Below are 23,088 nucleotides of genomic sequence, written 5' to 3'. Positions count from 1 at the left end.
GGAAAATCCCTTATTTCAAATGGGCAAGTGAGATATGATGGAGGTGTTTTGCACTGATCTTTCTCCCAGGTGGATGAGGTTTTCCAGTGGTGCCAACTTTATCTTATCCAGACAGTGATCCTATGTGTGTTTAGGTCCCAGGGAGAAGGAACAATTTAGTGTGTAGACATGGAAAAAATGGTTTGCAGAGTAATTTTAGCCATCCTTTGCCAAGGCAATTCCCCAAATTGCAAAAATATTGCCAGAATCTCTTAGCCTGCAGCTATTCCAGTGCCAAGGGTTATGAAAAGGTAATATTCCTCCCCATAAGAGGTTTCTGCTCTGTCTGTCTATACAACAGTTTTGCCTTGCCATGCTAAAGGGACTTCTTATTCCATGTCTCACATACCATCTTGATTTCCTTGTTTTTCCTCAAGCAGAGCCCTCAGAGTGATGCTGTACTTAAAACAACCAAACAAACAAACAACAAAAAAACAACAAAACAAAACCCTGCAGTTCCTTTCTTAAGGCAGCAATACCAAAGAGGTTCTTGCTGGCAAAGCTTTTTTCTCCCTGCACACCAAGAAATCATTTTAACAAGCCCTGGAGTTGATGTCATGTTTTTTTTTTTTACAGAAGGGAGGAGTGTGAAACCCTGCTTTCCTCCACAGATACATGTGGGATGGCTTTGGAGCAAACCTGGGTAAGAGGAGGGAACAGGCTGGGTTTCCAGACGAGCACTGTGGCTGTCAAATGCCAAAATCCCAAAGCATTGCCAGAGGACAGGGGGAAATCCAAAGGGGCAGAGCAGAAGAGCAAAGTGGGGATGAGTGTGTGGTGAGAGGCACTGAGCAGAAGCAAAGCAAAGACCTGGAAAGCAAAGAGGAGGACAATAAGAAAGCAAAGGCATCAACAGCTCATCTCTCACGATGTGGCCAGCGCACAGGGCGAGGGATGGGAGCTTGGGTCAGCCTGCTGAAAAGCCTACTGCCATAAACTGGTGTGTTGTGGGGTTTTTTGCATCATGGCAACTTCATACCTCAGCAGCCTGATTCCTACCCTCTTTTATACATGAGTTCTGCTGAATAGAAGTCACCTCTGGGAAGCCTTTGATAGTGGGGAAGCGTGTGTGTTTTCTTGGCAAGTTGGAGCAGACTTATGTGCTTGTGCTGCCACTTGTAAATCAAAAGCAAGCTGCAGGCTGCCAGGTAGGTTTGCACCAGCACAAAACAGGTAGCAGAAGGAGAAGGCTCAGTGCCTGCTGCAGGAGGATAGCTGGGAATCCTCCTACCACGGATGTCCTGAGGACCTGTGCTGTCCCCTTTGCCCTCTCCTGTCAGCAGCTCTCTCCTGCTTGCCCATGCCCATGCACAGCTCCTCTCTTTTCAGTCGTAACATGGATCTCTGCTTAGACAATACTCTTCTTTTGACTTATTTCCATAACAGCTTTTAGGTGATGGGTTTTTCCTTCTCAGAAGATTAGTAGATGCTTAGCATTAAATACCATCCCTAAATACCAGCTACAATCCTGTGCTCGGTAGACCACAAAACATAAACACTGATGTTCAAACACTAGGAAAAGATCACATTCTGTTTAAAAAGAGAACTTCAGTCTGAATAAAAGCATTCTCAAAGAGCCGTTGTGCTTCTCTTTTTGTTCTTGGATTTGGTTTTTTTCCTAAAGTAAATCTGGCAGAAGTAAAAAATCTGAAGAAAAAAATCACAGGGCAAGTATAAACCTTGATATTCTTTATGGCCTTGCTTCTCACACAGTCGTATCTGTATGGACTGTAGGGAAGGCATCCCAAAAAAACAGCCTTTTCCTATTCTGATAACTATGTCACACCTGTGTTAATCACCTACCTCTCAGCCAGTTCATCTCTGTGTATTTGTTTATCCCCAAAGCATATGAGAGTTTTCCATATGTAAGACTATGGAATATAAAAATTTGCATGATAGAGAGATTGGATAAAAACATTGTAAGTAAATGTATCCCCACTGAAAAGGGTGGGTTTTGCAGGTTGGCTCCTGCTGGGAACTCCTACCTGGCTTTGTCCCACCCAGAATGAGGTCTGATTTGTCTGTGACAGTAACTGGTTAATGACCTCCCCTGCCCTTGTCTCAACCCCTTAGCCTTTTGTTGTATTTTTTCTTCCCTGTCCAGCTGCGAGGGGAGAGATAGAGTGGCTTGGGTGAGCACCTGATATTCAGCCAAAGTCAACCCACCACTTTGTCCAACACCAGAGCCTGTGCTTCTGTGCCAACTTCATTGAGGGGTTGGATCTGAGCTGTGAACATGCTGCAGCAATTGTGCTCAGCTATATTGGGCTTCAAGCACTGAAATTGGGGCACAACTGTGAAGTCTAAGCCTGTGAAACACTGAATGCTCGTAGCTGTCACTGTCTCCCAAGGAGTTACTCGCAGGGGGAAGGATGCAGGATCCATGCCTGGTAACAAAAGACGTATTTCTGTGCTCACCAGCAATGCTCACAGCACTGATGTACTGCCCATTCCAATATGCCCGGGAGTTCAAGAGCTCTGGCTTGTGGTGTGCAGGCCTGGGGTCTCCTCACTGGTGAGACTAATGGAGATGTGACCAGGAAGATCATCTGCATGAGAGCAACACCATTGCTGACACTTTTCGACATTGTTTCTCCTCCCAGCTACTTGTGGAGTGGTTGGGCAATTGCTGACAATGCCATGGTAGCCTGGCTGGTTTCTTCCAGCCTTCTGCTGTTCCACAGAGCCGGCCAAATTCTCAGACATGCTTTAGATATCCAGATTTTGCTTGTGTGTAGGAAGGGCAATAGGTATCTTTGCACATTATGTATCCTCTTGGATCACGAACGTGTAATTTTTTTTTTCCCTGGGCTTCATCTGTACACAACAAGCGAGCGAGCCTGATAGGCACGAGAGCAGAGGGTGCTGCCACTCTTCTGTGAAGCCATAGGAAGTGTTTCATGATTCAAGATAAGACCTTCACTTCCTCGTTCTATGCTCGTAGCACTGAGCTGCCACTGAGGCTGCACCGTCCACCCTGACAGCTCCCTCACAGAATGGACCAGGAGACCCTGGGAAGCATTGTCCTGCTTGCCATCGTCACCCTGATCAGCGTTGTCCAGAATGGTAAGACAAAAATAAACATTTATTTAAGGGATAGAAGGGAGCCGAGGAAAGTTCAGGATAACACATGCTGAGCTGATCTTTGGATAGATAATCTTTGGTTATAAGTGCATGCATGCTTAGGCATGGCTTTGGCTTTAGAAACGGCCTTCTAAGCATGGAATTTTGTGTGACGCTGTGGCAGTATCCTGACTGTCACATGGTCTTACTCCCTGACATTCTAGAGTGAGTTTGTTATACATTTCAGCTAATATAAGCACTAATATGCTGGGATACCCTGTGGCTATATGCATTTTGATTTGATGGCTTAAGACCTCCTTTTCTGACCTAGGTCCCTGCTATGGTAAGCCAGGGCTGCTCTCAAGCTGGAGCCCTGCTGCCATGGGCAGGGATGGAGTCCCTGGGGGGCTGCAATGGGTCAGACCTTTGCATGGAGCTGGGTGAAGGGGATAGAATTGGAGGAGTCTGTGTGGGTTATTTGTGGGCAGGCACAGCTCTCCTGCTTTCCTGCATCTCCACGTCCTGCAGTATAACAATGTACATTTCCTGAGATGGTGAAGTTTCCTTCTCTAGCTCTTATTCAGGCCTTGTGTAGTAGTCCCTTGTATAATCTTCAAGATTTTTTAAATAAAACAAGTATTTCTCCTGTGTAAATTTGATTTTAACTTCTTCGCCCTCTCTTACAAGTACTTATTTTAGCAGGAAATTCTGCCCAGAATACAAAGAAAGTATTGAGTTTTGCCCAGGTTCAAAGAGATTCAGCAGTGGGATGGGGGGGCTGGTGAAAATTCCAGAAATCTCTAGTGAAGGCTTGTTATTACAAATAGGAGACTCCCACTGAACACAAAAGTCCTAGGAAATGGGCTATTCTTGGGCTGCTGCAGAGAGGGGGAAGTGCTGGGAGCCTAGCTGCCAAGGAGCAAAAACAAAAACAAAAACAAAAACAAAAACAAAAAAAAGAGATGCAGACTGGTTTAGTTTCAACATAGTCACTAAATGCCACATCATTTCACCCAATGCTATTCTCTGGTAAATGCACAGCATGTGACATCACCAGAATATGGTACATTAAGACCAGAGCACGTACCATGATTAAGGAAATGTGTCAAATATACGTTTCTTGCTATGTAATCATATGACTTTATATACATGTTTTTTCCTCTCACTCGCACATATCAGACTTCCATCCATATGTTTTTAGCTGTCTGTGAGATTATTGACCCAGCTGCTACAAAGGGGAAGTAGGATGCTTGGCAGAGTCTGCCGAGCACGTGGCACAGACAGCCCTAAACCATGATTTCAAGCTTTACATCATCTGATTTCCTCTTCCCAAGCTTTCTGTCTAGAAAGACCAGACCTGATATGCAGTCTTGCAGTGACTGCAATTATGAAGGCAGTAGAAATGTTTGTCAAGGGGTATCAGGTGTACTGAACTCTTGCTGTGGCTCTCATTCAGCAAAGTACTTGGGCCTCTGCTTGACTGTCTCTAAGTGCATGAAGTTAGCAACACGTAAATTTATGATTAAATGCTTCTCTGCATAGGGTGCAGGACTAGAAAACAGCTTGAATGGTGTTACTCCTAAAGATGGAGGTAGGCTATGGTGCTGCCCCAGTCTGGTGTCCATTTACAGTCACCTTGTTCATGATGGAATCTGCACATCCTACGGAATGACTCACATGGCCGCATACCACTGAGTGACGCATGCAGCCTGAAGTATTGTTCTTTTACTGGAGAGATGTTGCAATCCAGCAGCTTTCAGGGCAAATCAGTTTTTGACCAGACCAGGACAGAGGAAGCAAAGTGGAGAGAAATAAGGGGCACGTTTGCAAGCACTGGCTATGTGGGATCATCAGCTCTGAGTGTCTGTTGGCATGGACTTGTGAAACAACCAGGCTTACACTGAACTCTTGCACATTGCCTTGATCAGAGTGGGACCGCCACTGTTCAGGCTCTGGGCGGTCTGTGCAGCCTTGGATCCTCAGGGCATTATCTCCTGGAACAGCTGAGGTGAATTAAACCTCTCCAGCCCTGCTCTGCTCACTCCTCTGATGATGGCTTGTGAAAGCACCCTCTTGCCTCCTGGCATCATGGAGCCTCTCTGCAGCAGCAAGCTGATATTTGGGAAGTGGCAGCACCTGCAGCAGTGGAGAGGGAGATAAATGGCTTACTTGGCTTTCTCAGAAGCTGTGGTATTTTCTAGAGATTTCCCATGCATGATAAAAGAAAGGGAGGAGGTATACTACCAGTGAGTTCATGTGGTCCCAGACCTGCAGGATGTGGTTTTTCATTGCTGCAGCTCTGGACAAAATTGCTGATCACCTTTGTCCTCTTCAGTTAGGTTCTTGTCCTGGGGTGACTTTATGATGCTTGTATCCCCAATCACCTTGTTTATATTAAGTTCTGGACCTTCAAGGCTGGCTCTGAGAGCACAAGGGGGGAAAGAAGAAGCCGCAGTTCGTGTTGATAAAGAGCACTCACTGCCCCGCATCCTGCTCCTGGACTGCGCTATCTGCAGCATGGACAGACAGCGGGACAGAGCTCTCCTTTGCTTTTAGTTAGCTTTTAGCTAGCTGAGGCAGAGAAGTTCCCCAGACTATCCTTTTTTCCTTTTTCTTGGATCTGTTCAAACCTGCTCTGGACTGAAAAAAACCCCAGCCAAACCCTGGGATCTCACACCTGTGGCCCACCTGGGCCTGGGCCTCAGCACTTTCCAGCGCCGGAGGGACTGATAAGAGCCCGAGCGAGCCCAGCTACACCACATGAAAAAGACTTTCCTGAATTTGCCATCTCATTGAACAGCAAGGGGTTTTATTGTTTAATATTATTCAATTTCTGTTAAATAAACAGTTTTTTCCACTTCTCTCCAAGGAAATCTTTTTCCCAAACCAGTTGGGGGAGAGGCCTCTTGAATTTGCTTTCTGGAGGTACCTCATTCGGATGTTCTCTTTCAAATTTACCCTAAACCAGGACAGTCCTCTTAGTCACTGCAGGCAGGGTAACCTCTTGCCAAAGGCTGGGCTGGTGTGCAGGTGGAGGTGATGAGAACTCTGTGTCACCGGATGGTGTCTGGTCTGGGTCCCCCAGCAGCTGGACAGTGCCTGGTGCTGCTGGCAGTGGGAGGTCTGCAGCCTGCCTCAGGGTAGGGGTGCTGGTTTAAAGCACCGTGGGTTTTTCTGCAGAAGGGCTGTATGTACCCTGGGGGTCCCACAACACTGGGAACCGAAAAGCTCAGTAGCTTTTATTAAAGACAATGGAAGTACAAAAAACCTATTTACAGCATCAATGAAGGATGAAAAAAGAGGCAACTCTTCAGATTGCAGGGATGAAATCCTGCAGCTTATCTAGTTAAATTTTTATTGTTATAATAATGTGTTTCCTGATGGACTATCTTTTATGTGGATATATTAGGTTAATATTCCAAGCCATAGAGTGATTTGGATGCACTTGAGATGGGGTGCACGACAACAGAAAGCTCGCAGCTTGTAGCCTGCCAGAGCTCTCTCTGGTGTATTTAGACATGTGATTGATGGTCTCTGGTTTCGTGTCATCAGATAAAACATGTTTGTCAAGAAGATGATATATTATCTTGAGGTGCTGCATTTTTGCAGCAGCTAACACTCTGACATAACTCTTTTGCCTAAAAGGAGGATACACACAGATCAGCCATTAAGGCCAGGCTTTCTTTGGGCCTTTCTGGAAAAAGAACCAGCCCTGCAGGATGTCCTTGGTTTGGCAAATGGGTTTCACTGAAAGAGAATAGACTCCCTTGTCTCCCTGCTCTGTTGGAGAGCAAGATTTGGGGTTGGCAGCTCTGACTGGAAAGCTCTTTTTCCACTGGGAGCTCAAAGGACCAGGTCAGGTCAGTGGTTCTGCAGCAAAGATACAGAGACTGACCAAAGTGCAATGTTGGGATGAAACAGGGATTGGAGGTGAGAGCTGCTACCAGTCACCTCCAGATATGTGGGGATGCACAGAGGGTTTGGTTAAACCTGGGTGACAGAGCAAGCACACTGGCCACATCCTGCACCCTCACACACCTGTGTCTTCTCCTGGCATCTGTCCAGCATGGATGCTCATGGGAATAGACCTGAGCCCACAAAGCCCAGCTTCTGCAATATCTTCAGATGACATACTGAATACTCTGGTTTTTTAACAGCTTTTTTTGCTAACAAAGTGGAGCATGAAAGCAGACATTGCAATGGGAAGGGATTGCAGCGGCAGGGATCCTCCTCCTTCGACCGTGTCTACACTGCCAAGTGAGTAGACAAGAACTGAGGGGTCGGTGAGGGCAGAGTGGGGCTCATTATGCTCTGTATTAAAATTAAATCCAAACCCTTTTGGGGGCCAGGGGTGCATTCCAAATTCCCTCAGATGAAGGCTTTGTACATAATCCCTAGCTGTGCTCAGTGCTCAGACATGAAGTCTTCAGATATGTTTGCTGGCTGAATCCAGCACCCTTTTGCCACCATGGGCTGGATCTATATAGGTCTTGCAGCCATCACAAGTACTGTGTCCCTTCATCTGGGAACCAGTTCACTCTTCCCTTCTGGAAGTGTGGCACAGGCACAGACAGAGTCCCAAGGGCTCAAAAGGAAAGAGCCAGCAGAGATGTCAGCCTGCTGAGCAGCAGGGAGGTGTCAGAGCTTGCACAAATCCCTTGGTCTCTGGCACCTCCCTTGGCACACAGCTCTCCACTTCTCCACTCCCTTTCCACATATAATCACTCTCAACTTCTTCACTTCTCCCCCTCAGAAAGCATTCACAGCTGAAGGAGGCAGCTGGAAACCATTGCTATTCCTCTGCAAAGATATATGTTAACTCTGTGAGACGCTCTTATTTGTGATGCAATTCTACATTTGTTGGTTGCATCCAATAACTTTATTAATATGACTCAATTTAAAGGACTTTAAGCAAATAAAGCTCACAGCATCTATCATGATCAAACAGGTTAGGGAGAAAGTGGCTTCCACAGGTGCCACATGGGCACAGGATGGTTTGTTTTCCTCATCAGGCAGCACAAAGGCATCCATTATCTGAGTGAGAAAACAGGGAAGCAGATGTGGGTGAGGAGCCCAGCCCTGGGCAGGTGAGGGGCCTCCCATTGCTCTGGGATAGAAGTCTACTCTCGGGGGCACTAGTGCAGCCCAAATTCACCTGCCACCATTCTCTGCTGGTGAAACATACTGAGTATTTTTCTGTTTGCTTGTGCTCTGATTTCTCTCTAATAAATTCCATTCTAGCCAGAACTGTGGACATGCATACCCTACGTTTCTTGCTGTGCTTTGGTGCGCTGGCCTTCTCTGCAGTCAAGGTAATGCTCTTAAGTTTGGGATTTTTTTTCCCCCCCTTCAACCTGGCACCACATTCAGCAAAGGATGGTGAGCTCTTCAGAAGTTACACTTTCAGGGCCCAACCCTTCTGCAGCAGTGGAACCTCTCTTACCCTCCTGTCCTGGAGCTTAGCATGCTGCTTGAGTAGCAGCACACTCGTGGCATGGCTTGGCTTGGCTTATGTCAACAGATGTGTTCCCAGACTTGATTCAAGGTAGTCCAGGCCAGGGACATTTCCCATACATGGCACTATGGCACTTTGTTTTTGGGAGAAGGGGTTGGTGGATTATTGCCACGTTGTTCAGTCTTGGGGCAGGAAATGGGCTCAATTTCTAAATTGCCAGAGCTGCCAGCTCTCCCCTGTGCTGAGGGCAACCCAGGACTACTGACCTGCATTTCTAATTGTGATCCCCTTCAATGCAGTGTGAGTTTGTCTAACATTAAGATTAGTGCTTACCTGGGGTACATGTCTATTTTTTCTGGGAAAAAATGGAGTTTCCTGACCAGGAGGAGGAGAACCAGTTTCGTCTGCAGTTGTGGGAAAAGCTAGAATTATGGGGGAAAGCCCCTTTTTATATGCTCAGAAGTTAGTATTGGACCATAGTGTAACCTCCACCTGTTCCTAGTGAAGTGCAGTTACCAACCACAACAGCCTTCTCTTTCTGGTGAGGACAGTGCCTGAGTTGGAGTTCTCTTTCCTGAACCTGGTATGACCCACACTGGATTTCACAAAACCATATAATGGTTTGGGTTGGAAAAGATCTCAAAGATCATCTTGTTCTAGCTCCCTTGCCAGGCACAGGGACACCTTCCACCAGACCAGGTTGCTTGAAGCCCCATCCAGCCTGGCCTAGAACACTTCCAGGGATGGGGCATCCATAGCTTCTCTGTGAAACCTGTGCTAGTGGCTCATCACTCCCACTGTGAAGAACTTCTTCCTTAAATATAGTCTAAACCTGCTCTCTTTCAGGTTAAAGCCTTTTCCCCATCATCCTATGAGTCCTTGTAAAAAGTCCCTCTCCAGCTTCCTTGTAGGCTCCCTTTAGGTACTGGAAGGATGGTGGTGAGTGTGTGCTCTGCAGTGGGCACGGAATCCTGAGGGCAGGATTACACTCATAAAGTCTTCAGAAAAGCTGGAGTGAGGGCAAGGCAAGGGCTGTTTCCAATACAAAAGTCTTCATCCCAGTTCCAGTGCTTGTTCCATAATCCAGGACTGCAGATTCCCGTTTCCATTCCAGCCCAGGCAGCAGATGGGGACAGTGTGTACAGTGAGACCTGGACTGGTGTTTTTAATGTCTTGTTTTATCCTTTACCCAGCTCCTGCTGCCTTTGCTGGCCTGATGTACTTGTTTGTGAGGCAGAAGTACTTTGTGGGCTACCTCGGGGAGAGGACTCAGAGGTAAGGACTTGCAGAGCCTCTTTACAAAATCCAGAATGTGGTAGCAGCACAGCTGGATGCTGCCACTTCCACAGGCTCAGCTGCTGGCTTGTGGTGCTGCCTGCAAGAGCTGCTGGCATTGGGTTGTGCAGGAGAGGCTTTCCTTTGGAAATTCTTTTGGATGAATGGGTGTAGCTGAGGGAGATGATGGATGTGCAGCAGCACTGGGTTCAGGGGTCCTGCAGCTCCCACTCACAGGACTCTCTTCAAGCACAGGTTTGCATTTTTGTGTCCCTATTTGCATAAGATTGTCTTTCCATATTAATATTTATATTTTATTTATATTAATAAATCAAATTACACACATGTGAAACACAGCTATCTCACAGCCTGTAATGGATGAGAACACATTCAAGTCCCTCTGAACAGACACTTTTGTAAGCAGCAGCCTACGCTGAGAACAGAACGCCAAATCCAGATCCAAATGGATCCTGAAAATTACATTTAAGTCCTCTCAACTGCCTGGCAATGCAAGACAGAAGAGAAATTTTCCCCCTCTCTCTCAGCCCCTGGGGTCTTTCAGTTGGTCTCAACAGTGGAGTCCAAAGTCTGAGGGTTCTCGTGTGATAATGCACACTAACAAATTGCTTTCCCTCATTTCTGTTTCCTCAGCACTCCTGGTTACTTGTTTGGAAAACGCATCATTTTGTTCCTGTTCCTCATGTCTGTGGCTGGAATACTTAACTACTATCTCGTCTTCTTTTTTGGGAGTGACTTTGAAATACACATTAAGACAATAACCAGCGCGATCTCTCCATTGCTGCTCATACCCTAACTCCCCACAGCCCCCAGGCGGTCAGCACGCTTCGTTTATTGATGCCCAGAAGCTGCTATAATTCAACCGTTTAAGAAATGAACCCATAACCCAGTGAGATTTCTGTAAATCTCATGCTTGACAAGCTCTGTAGTTTGATTCAGCCTTGCTTTTTTCTTCAGGAATAAGATTTATCATGAGCACTTTGCACGCCCAAGGAATGGTAACGACTTTCAGTTAATTCTCTAGAATTTTTTTCCTAAAGTGCATCTTGCAAGCTGATTGCATGACCGGAAGGAACATTGTATCCTCGCTTCATAACTGTATTGTACTTAGCCTTTGTCCCAAAACCCAGGATCCTCCAGGGTCGTTCCTGACTGGTGGCTCTCCCAGTCACCCTCAGAGGCAAGAACAGCCTTTCACCAGCATTCCACACGCCGCTGCCCGCACAAAAGCATGGACCAGCCTCTTCACCTACCCTTTCCCTCTGACTTGTTGATGACCAAGCTCTTGCTGTTGCAGGAGGGTGGCAAATCGTCCCCTCTCTTGTCTTCCTTGATAAATATTCATGTGCGTAACACTCACCACATTGATCTCATTTACACTCCAGCCTCTTTGTTCTCCCAGAGCTGGGAAAAGGAGTGGTGTGTAAATGAGGAGCTGGTGTATCACCGGTGGGGTTGGGTTTGTTTTGATTGGCTTTGTTTAATAAAACAGTCTAAAGCAATGAAACGTGTCTGCTGCCATCTTCTTTGCCTGGTGCATGATCCCATTGCTCCGTGGCTCAGCAACCAGAGAGTGGAGCAAGGGCAGCAGCACAGGGCTCCTTGTGCCAGCTGCTGAGCACCCCAAAAAGACCGAGCTTAACAACTCCCCCTCTCTGAGCACGTTCAGTGTTCTGCTCCCAGCTCTGACAATGTCCATGCTGAGGAGAGCTTTGAATAGTGGTGCAGACCGAGGCAGGCAAACAGGCCGGCGCAATCTTTTTAGGCATTGCTACCCTACGAGTGCTTAAGTTCCTAAGCCTGTCTGATTGCTGCATGCAGGATGGATAAAGCTGTATTTTATGACTCCTTCGGGAGGGAATGAGACTCCTCGCTACGTGAGAAGAGGGTTTGCAGAGCTGTTCACAAAAGTAGGTGCAGAAAGTCATCTGCCTTTGTACTACACCGAGGCTGGAGGGTTTTGGTTCTGTCTTATGGGGCAAAGGTGCTTGTGCATGGCTGCTCTCCTCTGCAGCTGGCAATTCACGTGTATATTTTTGTTGTTGTTGTTTTTTCTTTTTTGTGTGTTCTACAGGAATCTTAGATGTGGAAGATTAGTAATAGACACATTTATTGCATGATGATTGTAAATATTCTCACCGGTTAGAATAGGTAATTAAAAAAATTTAATCTAGCCTTCCAACCTATAGCTGCTGAGACACCTTATTCCCAAGCAGGGCACTCATCTTTCTTCCCTCTCATCCTTCTCATCACACACTCCAAATACTCCTCACACCATGCTTTTCTGCTGTAGCTCTCTTCACATCTCATGCCAGCTGCCTATCCTTGCTGAAGACCCATTACCCTTCTGTCCCATGTGTCAACCCATCAAGGGATGGCAGCACCCCAGGAGGAAAGGGGTAACCCTAGTGGTCTGGAGCTACAGAGCTCTTCTGCATTACTGGAATCAGCAAAGGCTCATGCTGCTACCACCTTTAGCCAGTTCAGAGCAGGAAAAGCTTCACCAGCACCAGTCCCTGCTCTCCAGCCTGTTTGGTCTCCCTGAGGTCTGGGACTTGTTAATAGAAGCCATCACTTGTGGGAGGTGACTTTCCCAACTCTATGTGTCCACTTTGCAGGTCTCCTCAGATGGCTGAGTCTCCCCTGGGGCTTTTTTGTCCTCTGCATCAAGAAACAACTCACTTGAACTCTTACCTTCCCCTGTTAGCATGAAAAATGGTTCTCCACCAGCCAGCTATAAAGGGAAGAAGATTCAAGTGTGTATTTTGGGTCAGATAATCTATCATAGCACTCTGTGGCCTCTCAGTTAGACTTGATAGTCCTTGTGGGTCACTTCCAACTCAAGATATTCTGTGATTCTCTATCAGCTGGATGTTTGGTTTTTACTCAGTTGTACTTAGGTATGATCAGGTTATCTTTCAGAGGAACCAAAGCCCATCTTTTGATATAATGTTTTATTTTGCAAGAATATCTCCTACTTGCTTCTTCAAAACCTTTCTGATAACAAAAGAGATTTAAATGTAGGCAAAATCCATTTTTCATCTATCTGTAAATGGAAATAGTGATAGTATCAGACAAACAGGTGCAACATAAATTGATCACTATGTAAATTCTTGGTGAATGTCACGCTGTGTTTTCCATATTACAACCAGGCCTTGTGGTTGCATTTGCCTTCCCACTCCTTCTGTGAGAGGAAGGCAATGTCAGTGGTATTTGGATATATTTTTCCCCACAGTCTTACACAGCTCTAGTTTTTCTTTTCAGCAGCAAAACCACCCTGATCTTGTTGGTACAGTTGTCAGCACTTAGCACACCATCTTCTCAGAAAGCTGCACACACAGGCTCCTTGCAAGGAGGTTGGACTAGATGACCTTTAAAGGTCCTTTCCATCCCAAACCAGTCTATGGTTTTATGATTCTGCAGATAAACATGCAAAAATACAAACACCCCTGTAAAAATGCACGCTGGGGTCACATATACAAGAACCTCTGAGGACCTACTGCACTGGACTTGGGGACATGGTTGGTGGCAGAAGTGGCAGCCCCTCTGATGGCTCCTGCTTAAGGCTGGCTTGAAAACTCCAGGGGCCAGCACAAGTGTTTGGTGCAATGCATAGCATAGCTGCATATGGAGAGCTAACGCTTCCCAGTTCTGCTGATCAGCAGCAGTGTGGCCAGCACGACCAAGGAAGAGATCATCCCCCTGTACTCAGCACTGAGGAGGCACTGGAGATCTTACTGCTCCCTACAACTACCTGAAAGGTCTCTTCTCCAAACAGCAAGCAATAGGACAAGAGGAAATAGCCTCAAGTTGCACCAGAGGAGGTTTAGATTGGATATTAGGTAAAATTTCTTCGCTGAGAGGGTGGTAAGGCATTGGAACAGGCTGCCCAGGGAAGAGGTGGAGTCATCATCCTTGGAACTATTTAAAAGCTGTGTAGATGTGGCCCTGAGGGACATGGTTTAGTGGTGGACTTGACAGTCCTGGGATAACATTTGGGCTCAATGACCTTTTAAGTCTTCTCCAACCTGAATGACGCTGTGATTCTATCATTGTGCTGATGCTGCTAATTGTCCCACTCGCCGTGTTGCCAGGCTGTGGGCTTTGCTTCACCAGTGGTGCCCTGGCTCATTGCCACGGTGTGCCACTGCCACACCTCGTGGGTGCTCGTGCATCAAAACCCCAGGTGCACAATCAAACATTCTGTCCATCAGTGCATATGCACAGGCACAGTGTGTTTACTTATCTATCTGTCTGTCTGCCTGTCTGTCTGTCTACCTTTCTATCTGTGTCTCTAACCATGTTGTAGGTGCAGAGTCACGTGAATGCTGGAGGCTGTCAGGGAAGGCAGGGAAGCAGGCTGCTCAGGCACCAGCCCTCTCGCAGCTTGCAGGCTGCGCACATCAGAGGAAACTGCGGAGACTGCTGGAAGCCGGGATATCGCAGGTTGCTTTTGATCTGCTGACAAAGGCCTGGAATACAGGCGATATTTCTGCCACAGTAAGCGTGTCTGCTTCCTTACAGCACTACAACCCTCTAGTGGAAACTCTGCCCCATTGGCACGCCGGTGCTGCTGGCCGTGGCACCAGCTGTTCCCTCAAGGTTTGTAGCCTGACAGCAATGCAAAAGCATCCACATTTCTGAACAGGTGTATTGTTACTATTGAATACTATTTTTTATTATTTCTTTTAAATAGGAATCCCAGTCCTGAGGCAGGACACCTCCTCTACCCATGCCAAAGCAAGCAATCCTGCTTAGCACAGGATCTGAGCAAGCAGGTAAAATCAGAGTGAAATAAGAAATTTGTGTGCACCAGTCACAAGGGTTTCCTGCAGTATTTCCTAGATTCCCAGTTTCCCAGAGCTTGAAAAATCACCCTGTGCAGTATCAATTTGGTCTAAGTCACACCTCTGCCAGGTCAGGTTTCTGAATGTGTCTCTGAGGACTGGGAAAGCGATTCTGCTGTCATGGAGGAAAGAGTGGCCCTGGACAGCTTTTTCAACTCTCGCCTGCTCTGAGGTTATTTTCTTCTAGCAGGTTTGGCAGGTTTAATATTCACAGAAACCTTTCCAAAGCCCTGTTGGGATGGGATACCACAAGGCAATGAGCACTGGCCCAAGGCAGTGGTGTGGCACTTACAGATGACAGTGGGAGCAAAACAAGACCATGCTTAGAAATAGTCCACCCATGATTACTGAAAGGTCAATTAAAACTGACAATAGTGGTAAAACCATTCATTGTATGCTTTTAAGTTGGTGTGATGTTCCCGCTGGAGTGAGCAGGATGAGCATTCCCATGAAAAGCCCCTTTTTGAGGGGCTCTGCAGAGCCTTGCAGAGAGCACTATGACTGCTGGGAGAGGGAAGGACGTTGTACACCATGGTATCCCTTTGGAGCATGCGGGGGACTGATACAGGCTTCACAATCCCTTTGGGTAAAGAAGACTGCTATCCTGGAGCTGCCAGGGAGCATCCAGGATACCTCATCTGTGATTCCTATCATGGCAGCTCAATGTGAGGGTGGCAGCTGAGGGTGAGGGTGGAGAATCAGCCATTGAATTGTTGGCTGGCTGCAGTGGAGCAAAAGGTGCTCTTAGCAGCACTAGTGTGATCCCCATGTGCCATGGAGGAGCAGTGGTGAACTCTGCCCCTCATTGTACCTGCCCTGGCAGAGGGAGGCTGTGGGCAGGAGAGCATCAGTTCTGCTGCATCCTGCCTGCCAGAACATCTCGCTGCTCCCAGCCAGTGCATAGAAACACAGAAGCTGGCAAAAGTGAGATCCCTGCCCCAAAGGACAAACAGCCTCCACAGTGAGATGTTTTTCCCCTTTAGAGGAGAAATAAATAACTTTTCAATTTCAGCTGTGAGGATCCTCACACTGTGAGATGATTTCATCAGACAGAGGAGCTCCTGGGGCTTGGTGCTGGCTGCCTACTGAGTTGCTCAGATGCTGTCCTGTGGGAGCTTCCTGCCCATCCTCAAGGGAAGGGAGCCAGGCACCAAAGGGGCAGCTGTGACGTGGGGTGCAGAGAGGAAATGGGATGTGTTTTCCACCTAAAGAAATAAAGGAATGATGATTAAGTGGATTGAACTCACAGTTATGGCAGTGCTGTTTCTGCCATGTGGGAGTTGGCAGGGACTTGCCTGTGTGCCGTGACCTCTCAAAAGGCCAGGGGATGCTTTGGGAGGCTTTGGAGGAGCAGCCTGCTGCTGCCTGCTGTGCTGCTATTTGCCACCATTTGTACAAGCATACGATTGATTTATTGTTCTTGTGTTTTCCCAAGAGAGTGCCACTGCTGCCTTCATTCCCAAACAAATGGTTTTTGTGCTCTTGGCACAGCATTTCAGAGTATGTCAGTCTGATCCAGCAAGAGCCCCCTTGGCCCTCTGGGATTAAACAGAACAGCATGGTACCTCCTGGCCAGCTGCTTCTTGCTATTCGTTTTGCTGCAGCTAAGGAATTTCTTTTCAAAAGACAGTGCCAACCTTGCCCTCAGCAGATGGGGGGGATGGTGGAAGTCCTTGCCAGCAACTGGAGGCTGCAGTCTTGTGTCCCTGTGCTCTACCACCACTTGGGGACCACACACCTTTGCTGGTGGACAGATTTACCTCCTTCTCTCAGCCCAAGCAGTCAGTCATTTATCACAGTTCAAGCTGAAGCTCAGTCCTGAGCTATGTTTAACAATACTGAGGTTTCTTGGAGTGTATCTTGCTCCACTTCAGCAGAGGCATTGCTAAAGAGCAGAAAATAATAGTTTTCATGGCATGACCCCACTGTTTGGTTCAGCTCTGACCTCATTCCCCAAATCTCACGTGCCCACTCTCCCTGCTCCCCTCAGGATGCTTCCCAAGCGTTCCTTTCAGTGCCTGCTTCACACATTCATCCTTCTCTGTGTTTGTTGTCTCCTCCATATCCCTGCTAATCAATGCACCTACTAGCAGAGCCACCTGATAAGACAGACTGATCTGGCTGAAAACAACCTGTTTTCCCCCATTCCTGACTTGTTTTTAACCTACCTCAACTCCCTGATCCCCACTGCTGCATGTGGGGACCTTAACAGAGGTCCTTGTGAGGCTCACGGTGTGTTCCTTCTGCGTGGTGTAAATGCTGTGCTGATGTATCAGCCTTAAGATGCTGCTATGTGGCTTAAGTCTCCTTCCCCTAGTTCACACCGAGTCACCACAGAGTCACCCAGAGGCCAGGCCCCCTTCTCTCCCCTCATACCATCCATAGGATTTGCGCAGCATCCCACACAGCACAGAAAACGTGATTGACCTGGGGTTCTTTCCCAGCTTGCAACCCCTGCTGCAGATCCCTGGCAGCACAGACCCTACCAGTGACACTGCTCACAGATGTGAAACAGCAGGAGGAAACTCTGCCCAAGCTTGTTATGGAGATCAAAAGCCCTGCTGGTCATTGCTCATCCCACCCACAGCCAGCTTTGTTTCTGGGGTGCAATATTTCAGAGGAGTACTTTCATTTCCCAAACAGGGTCTTTGGTTTGTAAGTTTGTGGGTTTTCTTCTGACTGAAATAGAAAGATGTAGCCCTTTCTGACAGGGCTGACAGCAGCAGAGACTTGGCTCAAATTTAGAGGTTGATAGAAACATATTAGCTCCAACTCCTTGGCAAAAAGCCAAACTTTTCCTGCTTATACACAATTCATACGGTCTTTTATAGCAGAAATGAAAATCAGAAAGAGGGACAGTGATACACTCCTGTTCACAGCCCAGCCATCCCAGAGAGGTGCCCTGAACCAGCAGGCTGTTTGCTCCCATGAGGTGACAAGTCCCCATCCCACCAGAGCCACCACTTCTCTGCGGGATTGCATGCGCTTCCCCCAGCCTGACATTTCTCAGATGCTGCAAGCCCAGAGCTCATGACTTATCACATTTGCACCTCAGTGGTAGCTACCTCCAGTATTTCACTAAAATGTGTTTGGAAGAGGCTGACCTGGTTTCCAGGGTGTTGAGTGTCCTGCATCACCACTCACTCTGTGGTGGGTTGATTTGGCATGCTGAATCATCTCTTGCCTCTCTTCCCTCTTCTCTCCCAGATCCTCTGTGACACATTCTGGTTTTGTGTGGTCTGAGGAGCTTTCAGATGACAGCATACTCAATGTGCTAATTTGAAACAGCGGGATCCCACCAGGGCTGCCTTCCCAGCACTCATCGGGCACTGGGCACAACGTGCTGGGTGTTTGCTCCCTGGGGGATGCAGAGATGCACATCTGTGGCCATGGCCATCCCAGACCCACCAGCAGCTGTGCTGTCCCAGGGAAACCTTTTGCACTGCTGAGTGGGTGTGAGGGGATCTGGATGGGTCATCCACATGCTGCCACTGTGCAAATTAGGAGGGTAAGTAAGGTTGTGAGGTTGTACATCACATGAAAACACAGTGGCTTCACACACCACTGAGCACATTTGATATCTTGCAGGCACTGGAAGGAGATGGTTCATAACTGTGTGCTTATCCCAACCCTTGTTTTCCCAGTCCTGGTCCCAGTGTCTCATCCCCAACTCTGCTTTAGCACCAGCACTCAGCAAATCTCCCTGAACCACTCCATCCCTCCAAATGGCAGAAGACCTCTCGTTTCTGTGGGTCACACCTGTCTGCAGAAAGAGCCTGAGAGCCTAGACCTTCTGCAAGGTTAATTGCAAGGTGGGAAGTTGTGCTCGTCTCAGTCTGTGCAGTGTGTTCTGCTCAGTGTAGCTGAGGCTGTGCTCAAAGGTGCCTGAGTAGTTGTGGTGTTGAACTTGGGATCAGCACAGGCTTATCCTGTGCAGGCTCAAATGCTGCTTTTAAATACAGCCAGAATTAATAGGAGACCTGGGGAGTATCATTCTGTTTGCCTTGTGCTTACACTTAGTCACAGGGATCTCACTCTCAGCCACCGTCAGAGGTAGGATCATGTTGACAAGCATTTTTTGGGTTGACTCAGTGCAGCTGATCTCATGTTATGATGAATTTCTGCTCCCAGCCAATTTTGCAAAGTACACCACAGCTGCCCAGCAAGGCAAGGGAAACAGAGTGGTGATGCATGCTGCAAATCAATTAAGAGACACCCTGCCAAATTTGTTTCTTTGTCAAACGATTCAGAAAATTACTACAGGATGGTACAAATGGCTTTTATTAGTGTAGCATGAAAAATTCAGCACTTTAAATGAGAGAAAGATTAGTCCAAAGGCCCTCAAGACCATAGCTGGACAGGGCTTGTTCTCTCCCTCCACCATCATGATGACCATGAGTCACACATAGACCTCAAGCCTGCATGGTACCAATCTGCTCCAGGGCTTGCAATGGAGAAGTAGCCATCTCCTAACATTTCCCAGAGGAGGAGACTTCTCTGCTGGCCTGGGGCATGCACAATTCTTGTGCAGGAGCTCCACACAGCCGCAGCCCTGAGGGCAGTAGCAGCATCGAGGTGGGTGTTCACACTCTGCTGGAGGCTTGGGTGAGGGGACATGTCCTGGCACTTGTGGTGATGGGAGCAGCAGCCCACAGAGTAAAGCATCCCACTTCCCCAGTCCACTCGGGGAAGCTTGCACAGACCTGCAGAGTCACTCCCCTGCATCCTGTGCTCAGCCTCCTTCAGCAAAAATGCCACCAAATGCAGGCAGGCTCGGGGCAGACACAGGACAGAGATGTGCCTCCAGAAGGGCCTGAACAAATCCAGGGCCAGCAGCTGTGAAATTGTAGCTTGGGACAACATTTGGCAGGATCCTTAATGTTTCCTCCCCTCCCTTCTGGGCTGAGAAAACACAGAGGGTGATGCAGCAATCGTTTCTTCAGCACAGCCTGTGCTGCAGTTCTTTGTTATGGTGGAGCTGTACCAAGCCTCAGAAGGCAGCACATCCCAGGAAGTCTTTGTATATGAGCAGCTTCCTAACCCTAGTTCAGACTAGCCTGCACTGGGTTTTGGCAAGTGTCAGTTGGGAAACATTTCCTACAAGTTTCATTACAAACATGTCAGTGTTTTTTACTGTTGCTTCATAGGGTTTTCTAACCCAGATGGCAAATTCCAATTGGCTTTTTCCCATGTTTGGCTAGTGTAATATATGAAATAGTGTGATAGGTTTTACACTAACAAGAGATCTAATGTTGATTATTGGTCCAGTTTCTTGGTTATAAAACACAGCAGAAATTTGTGGGAGATTTGCTTAAGGTATCCATCCCTACCATAAATGAACAGTTGTGGTATAGGGCTGTCAGAACTATACAAGGGTACATAACTCATTCTTTATATTCATCATATATGTGGGTAAAGATGAAATTATGACATATCTTCAAAGTTCTGGGGGTGAAGTACTGTGCTCAGTTTGCCAGGAGACCCTGATCAGTCAGAGGAGACTGATTACATGATGGAGTTTGTTGTTTTACATTTTGCAAGTCTTGTGACATTGAGATTTCAGGTACAGGATTAGGTGTGCCTTGGATGGAAGGTGCAAAGAACACTGGAACAGAGCTGGTATCAGCTTCTAACAAAGGTCCCCTCTGTGCAGTAGCTGTGAGGGAAGCAGAGCTGTGTCCCCTGCTCCTGAGGACCTGTCACTGTCTGGTGCCTCAAATAGTATAGTTTTGGGGTTGGAGTAAGACAAACTGAGCCGGGCTAACTCACACGCTCCTCTTCTGCCTCAGCACATACTACATCACTCAGGTCAGTGCTTTTCCAACAGGTCTCAGGATTTAGTGCCCTTCATATTTGATCAGGCAGAGATCCCCAAGGAACCATTTGAATAGCAGAGGATATGAGTACAGAATGTGAAGGGACCACCTGGGCCATTAAGCCCGGTCCCCTGTTGTCCCTTGCAACCACATAACAGACACTTAATCCAGAAAGGTCTGGATTAAATGGAACTGCCTCCATTCCTCCTCCCCTGTGTGGCTGAAGCCTGCAACATGATATTAAAGCCATCATTGAAAGCACTTTTTTTGCTGCAAAAAGGCAGAGCTCCCAGAAAATGGAAAGTCTCTGGTGTCTTTGTCCATAATATATTGCTAGGAATAACACAGTTCCTAGCAATAGCATTTCACACTGAGCCAGACTTGGCATTTCCCCAAACACTTTCTCAGCCATTCTAGAGATTTATAACTAATAATTGCATAGCTGGATAAATAATTAGACTCTGAGGTTTTGTCTTAGCATTTTCCTTATAAATAAATCCCTTATTCACAAGCTATATTAAAATACCTGTCAGTGGTGTAATGTGCATTTCATATCGCACTTGCTTATTTCCTGCCTGGGTACATTGATTTCATTTCCATTATCCGTACTTTATTTATGCAATTATCAGACCTGTCTTTCATCAGAAATACACCTATTCCATCTGTATAGGTGTATATCACTATGTTGGAGATGGTTCACATACACAAACTGTTGTGGTTTAACCCCAGCCAGAAGCTAAGCCCCATGCAGCTGCTTGCTCACTGCTCTCTACCCCCGTGGGATGGGGAGGAGAGTTAGGGAAGGGAAAAAAAAAAAACCTGGATTGAGATAAGAACAGTTGATAATTGAAAAAAGGTAAAATATATTAATAATTACAATAGCAATAACAATAACAATGAAGAAAAATAAAACTCAAGTGAAAAGAATCATGAGTGATGCACAATGCAATTGCTCACCACTTGCTGGCCAACATCCAGCCCATCCTTGAAAGACTATCAGTCTGTCCCCTGGTCAACAACCTCCAGTTTATATAATGGACATGTTCTACAGTATGGGATATCCCTTCTGCCTGTTTGGGTCAGCTGTCCTGGCCATGCTCCCTCCCAGATTCTTGTGCAGCTCCTCGCTGGCAGAGCACGGGAAACTGAGAAGTCCTTGACTTAGGGTGAGAGCTGCTTAACAACAACCAAAGCATCACTGTGTTGCCAACATTATTCCCATACTGAATCCAAAACTGTAACAGCACTGTACCAGCTACTAAGAAAAAAAAATCTCTATCCCAGAAAAAAACAGGACACAAACACACATACAAAAAGAGGAACAGAGAAGTGGGTCAGCACAAGGCAGAAACCCATCACAAAATGATGGAGTTGTTCTAAATTGCATCTGGTTGCCCTGAGTGAATGCTGAGATATGGCAGAGCTATGGCAGACCGTGTTGTCCCACTGAAAGAGCATTTTAAAGGAAGAGCAGTGATTCCCAAGAACAAACTCAAACCCTGCAGAGGAAATGTTGGCTAATGTTTAGAAGGTACTTATAGGAAGGCAGAGCACTGTACTCTCACAGGACCTGGTGTTAGAAGACATATTTTAAGCATCTAAGAAAGTGAGGGATAAAGAAGCACAAAGAGCAGCATGAGTAATATATTCACCTCTCAGAATTTTACACCACTCCCATTTTCATTCTTGGCATGTCCAGAAGTTGCACAGCTACTTACAGTCAGGACAGGACAAGAGATATCAGGTTAGATTTATAAAAGGACAGGAACCCTTAGCACTGGAAATAGATGAGCATGTCACCTTCCATCAGCTTGAGGCAGATTTGTGGGAAGGAGGATGTGGGAGGCCATCAGGGCTGTTACTCTCCCCTACTTTGTCCTGCTGCCTTGTATGGCACATGCACTGCCCCTCATCACTGCCGCAGCCATATCTGGCCCCATTTTAATTTCCACCAATGTCAGTCTCTGGTGCAGCTTTATCTTCTCTCCACATCTTCACCCCTCTCCCAAGTTAGCCAAAATCTCTTCTGGGCAGTTTGCAGCCCACAGGAATTAGTCTCTCCTTGGGAGATGTGTGGAGGGGAGCAAGCAAGGTAAATGTTGTCTGGAAGCAGATTGACTCTTACTCACACAGAAACATAAATTCAGAAGATCCAAAAGACCCAGAAGACTGTGTTTTCTCCACACTCCATTCTCCTTCCATTTCATGCCAGTTGAGTGCTGTTGTGAGCAAAAAGCAATGGAGCTGCACCAAGAGGGATGAGGAAGACGTGACCATTACTGAATCCTACAACAAAGACTGGACATAGCTAGCATGGACCTGAGTCCACCTGATCTCTCTAATGAAAACTGAACTCATTTCTGTGTCAATAAACTTGATTTCATGGTTGTGTTGGGGTAAAAGAGCAAATAAAGACACTGGCTTCTGGCCCAACATCTCATGCCTCAGCTCTGGGTGACAGATGATGTCCAAGATATATTTCTTAATGACACTAATTTCTTTTTGTCCATCTGAAGACCTTTAGCAGAGCACCAACAAGTTTCCTTAGTAAAGCAGGTAGACAAGCACTGCTTTT

At 46.9% G+C, this 23,088-nt stretch overlaps 1 protein-coding gene across 1 annotated transcript; it reads left to right on the top strand.

The window, feature by feature from the left end:
- Positions 1-2,947: 2,947 nt before the first annotated feature.
- On the top strand, positions 2,948-11,347 carry ALOX5AP (arachidonate 5-lipoxygenase activating protein). The gene is made up of 5 exons (XM_058847185.1): positions 2,948-3,105; positions 7,260-7,359; positions 8,344-8,414; positions 9,751-9,832; positions 10,484-11,347. Exons 1-5 carry the CDS (start codon positions 3,036-3,038, stop codon positions 10,644-10,646), a joined length of 486 nt encoding a protein of 161 aa, XP_058703168.1. The 5' UTR covers positions 2,948-3,035; the 3' UTR covers positions 10,647-11,347.
- The last annotated feature ends 11,741 nt before the right edge of the window (positions 11,348-23,088 follow it).

Source organism: Poecile atricapillus, chromosome 1, assembly GCF_030490865.1.
Source record: "Poecile atricapillus isolate bPoeAtr1 chromosome 1, bPoeAtr1.hap1, whole genome shotgun sequence".
Classification (NCBI taxonomy): Eukaryota; Metazoa; Chordata; class Aves; order Passeriformes; family Paridae; genus Poecile; species Poecile atricapillus.
This window is presented reverse-complemented; position numbering and strand designations above follow the sequence as displayed.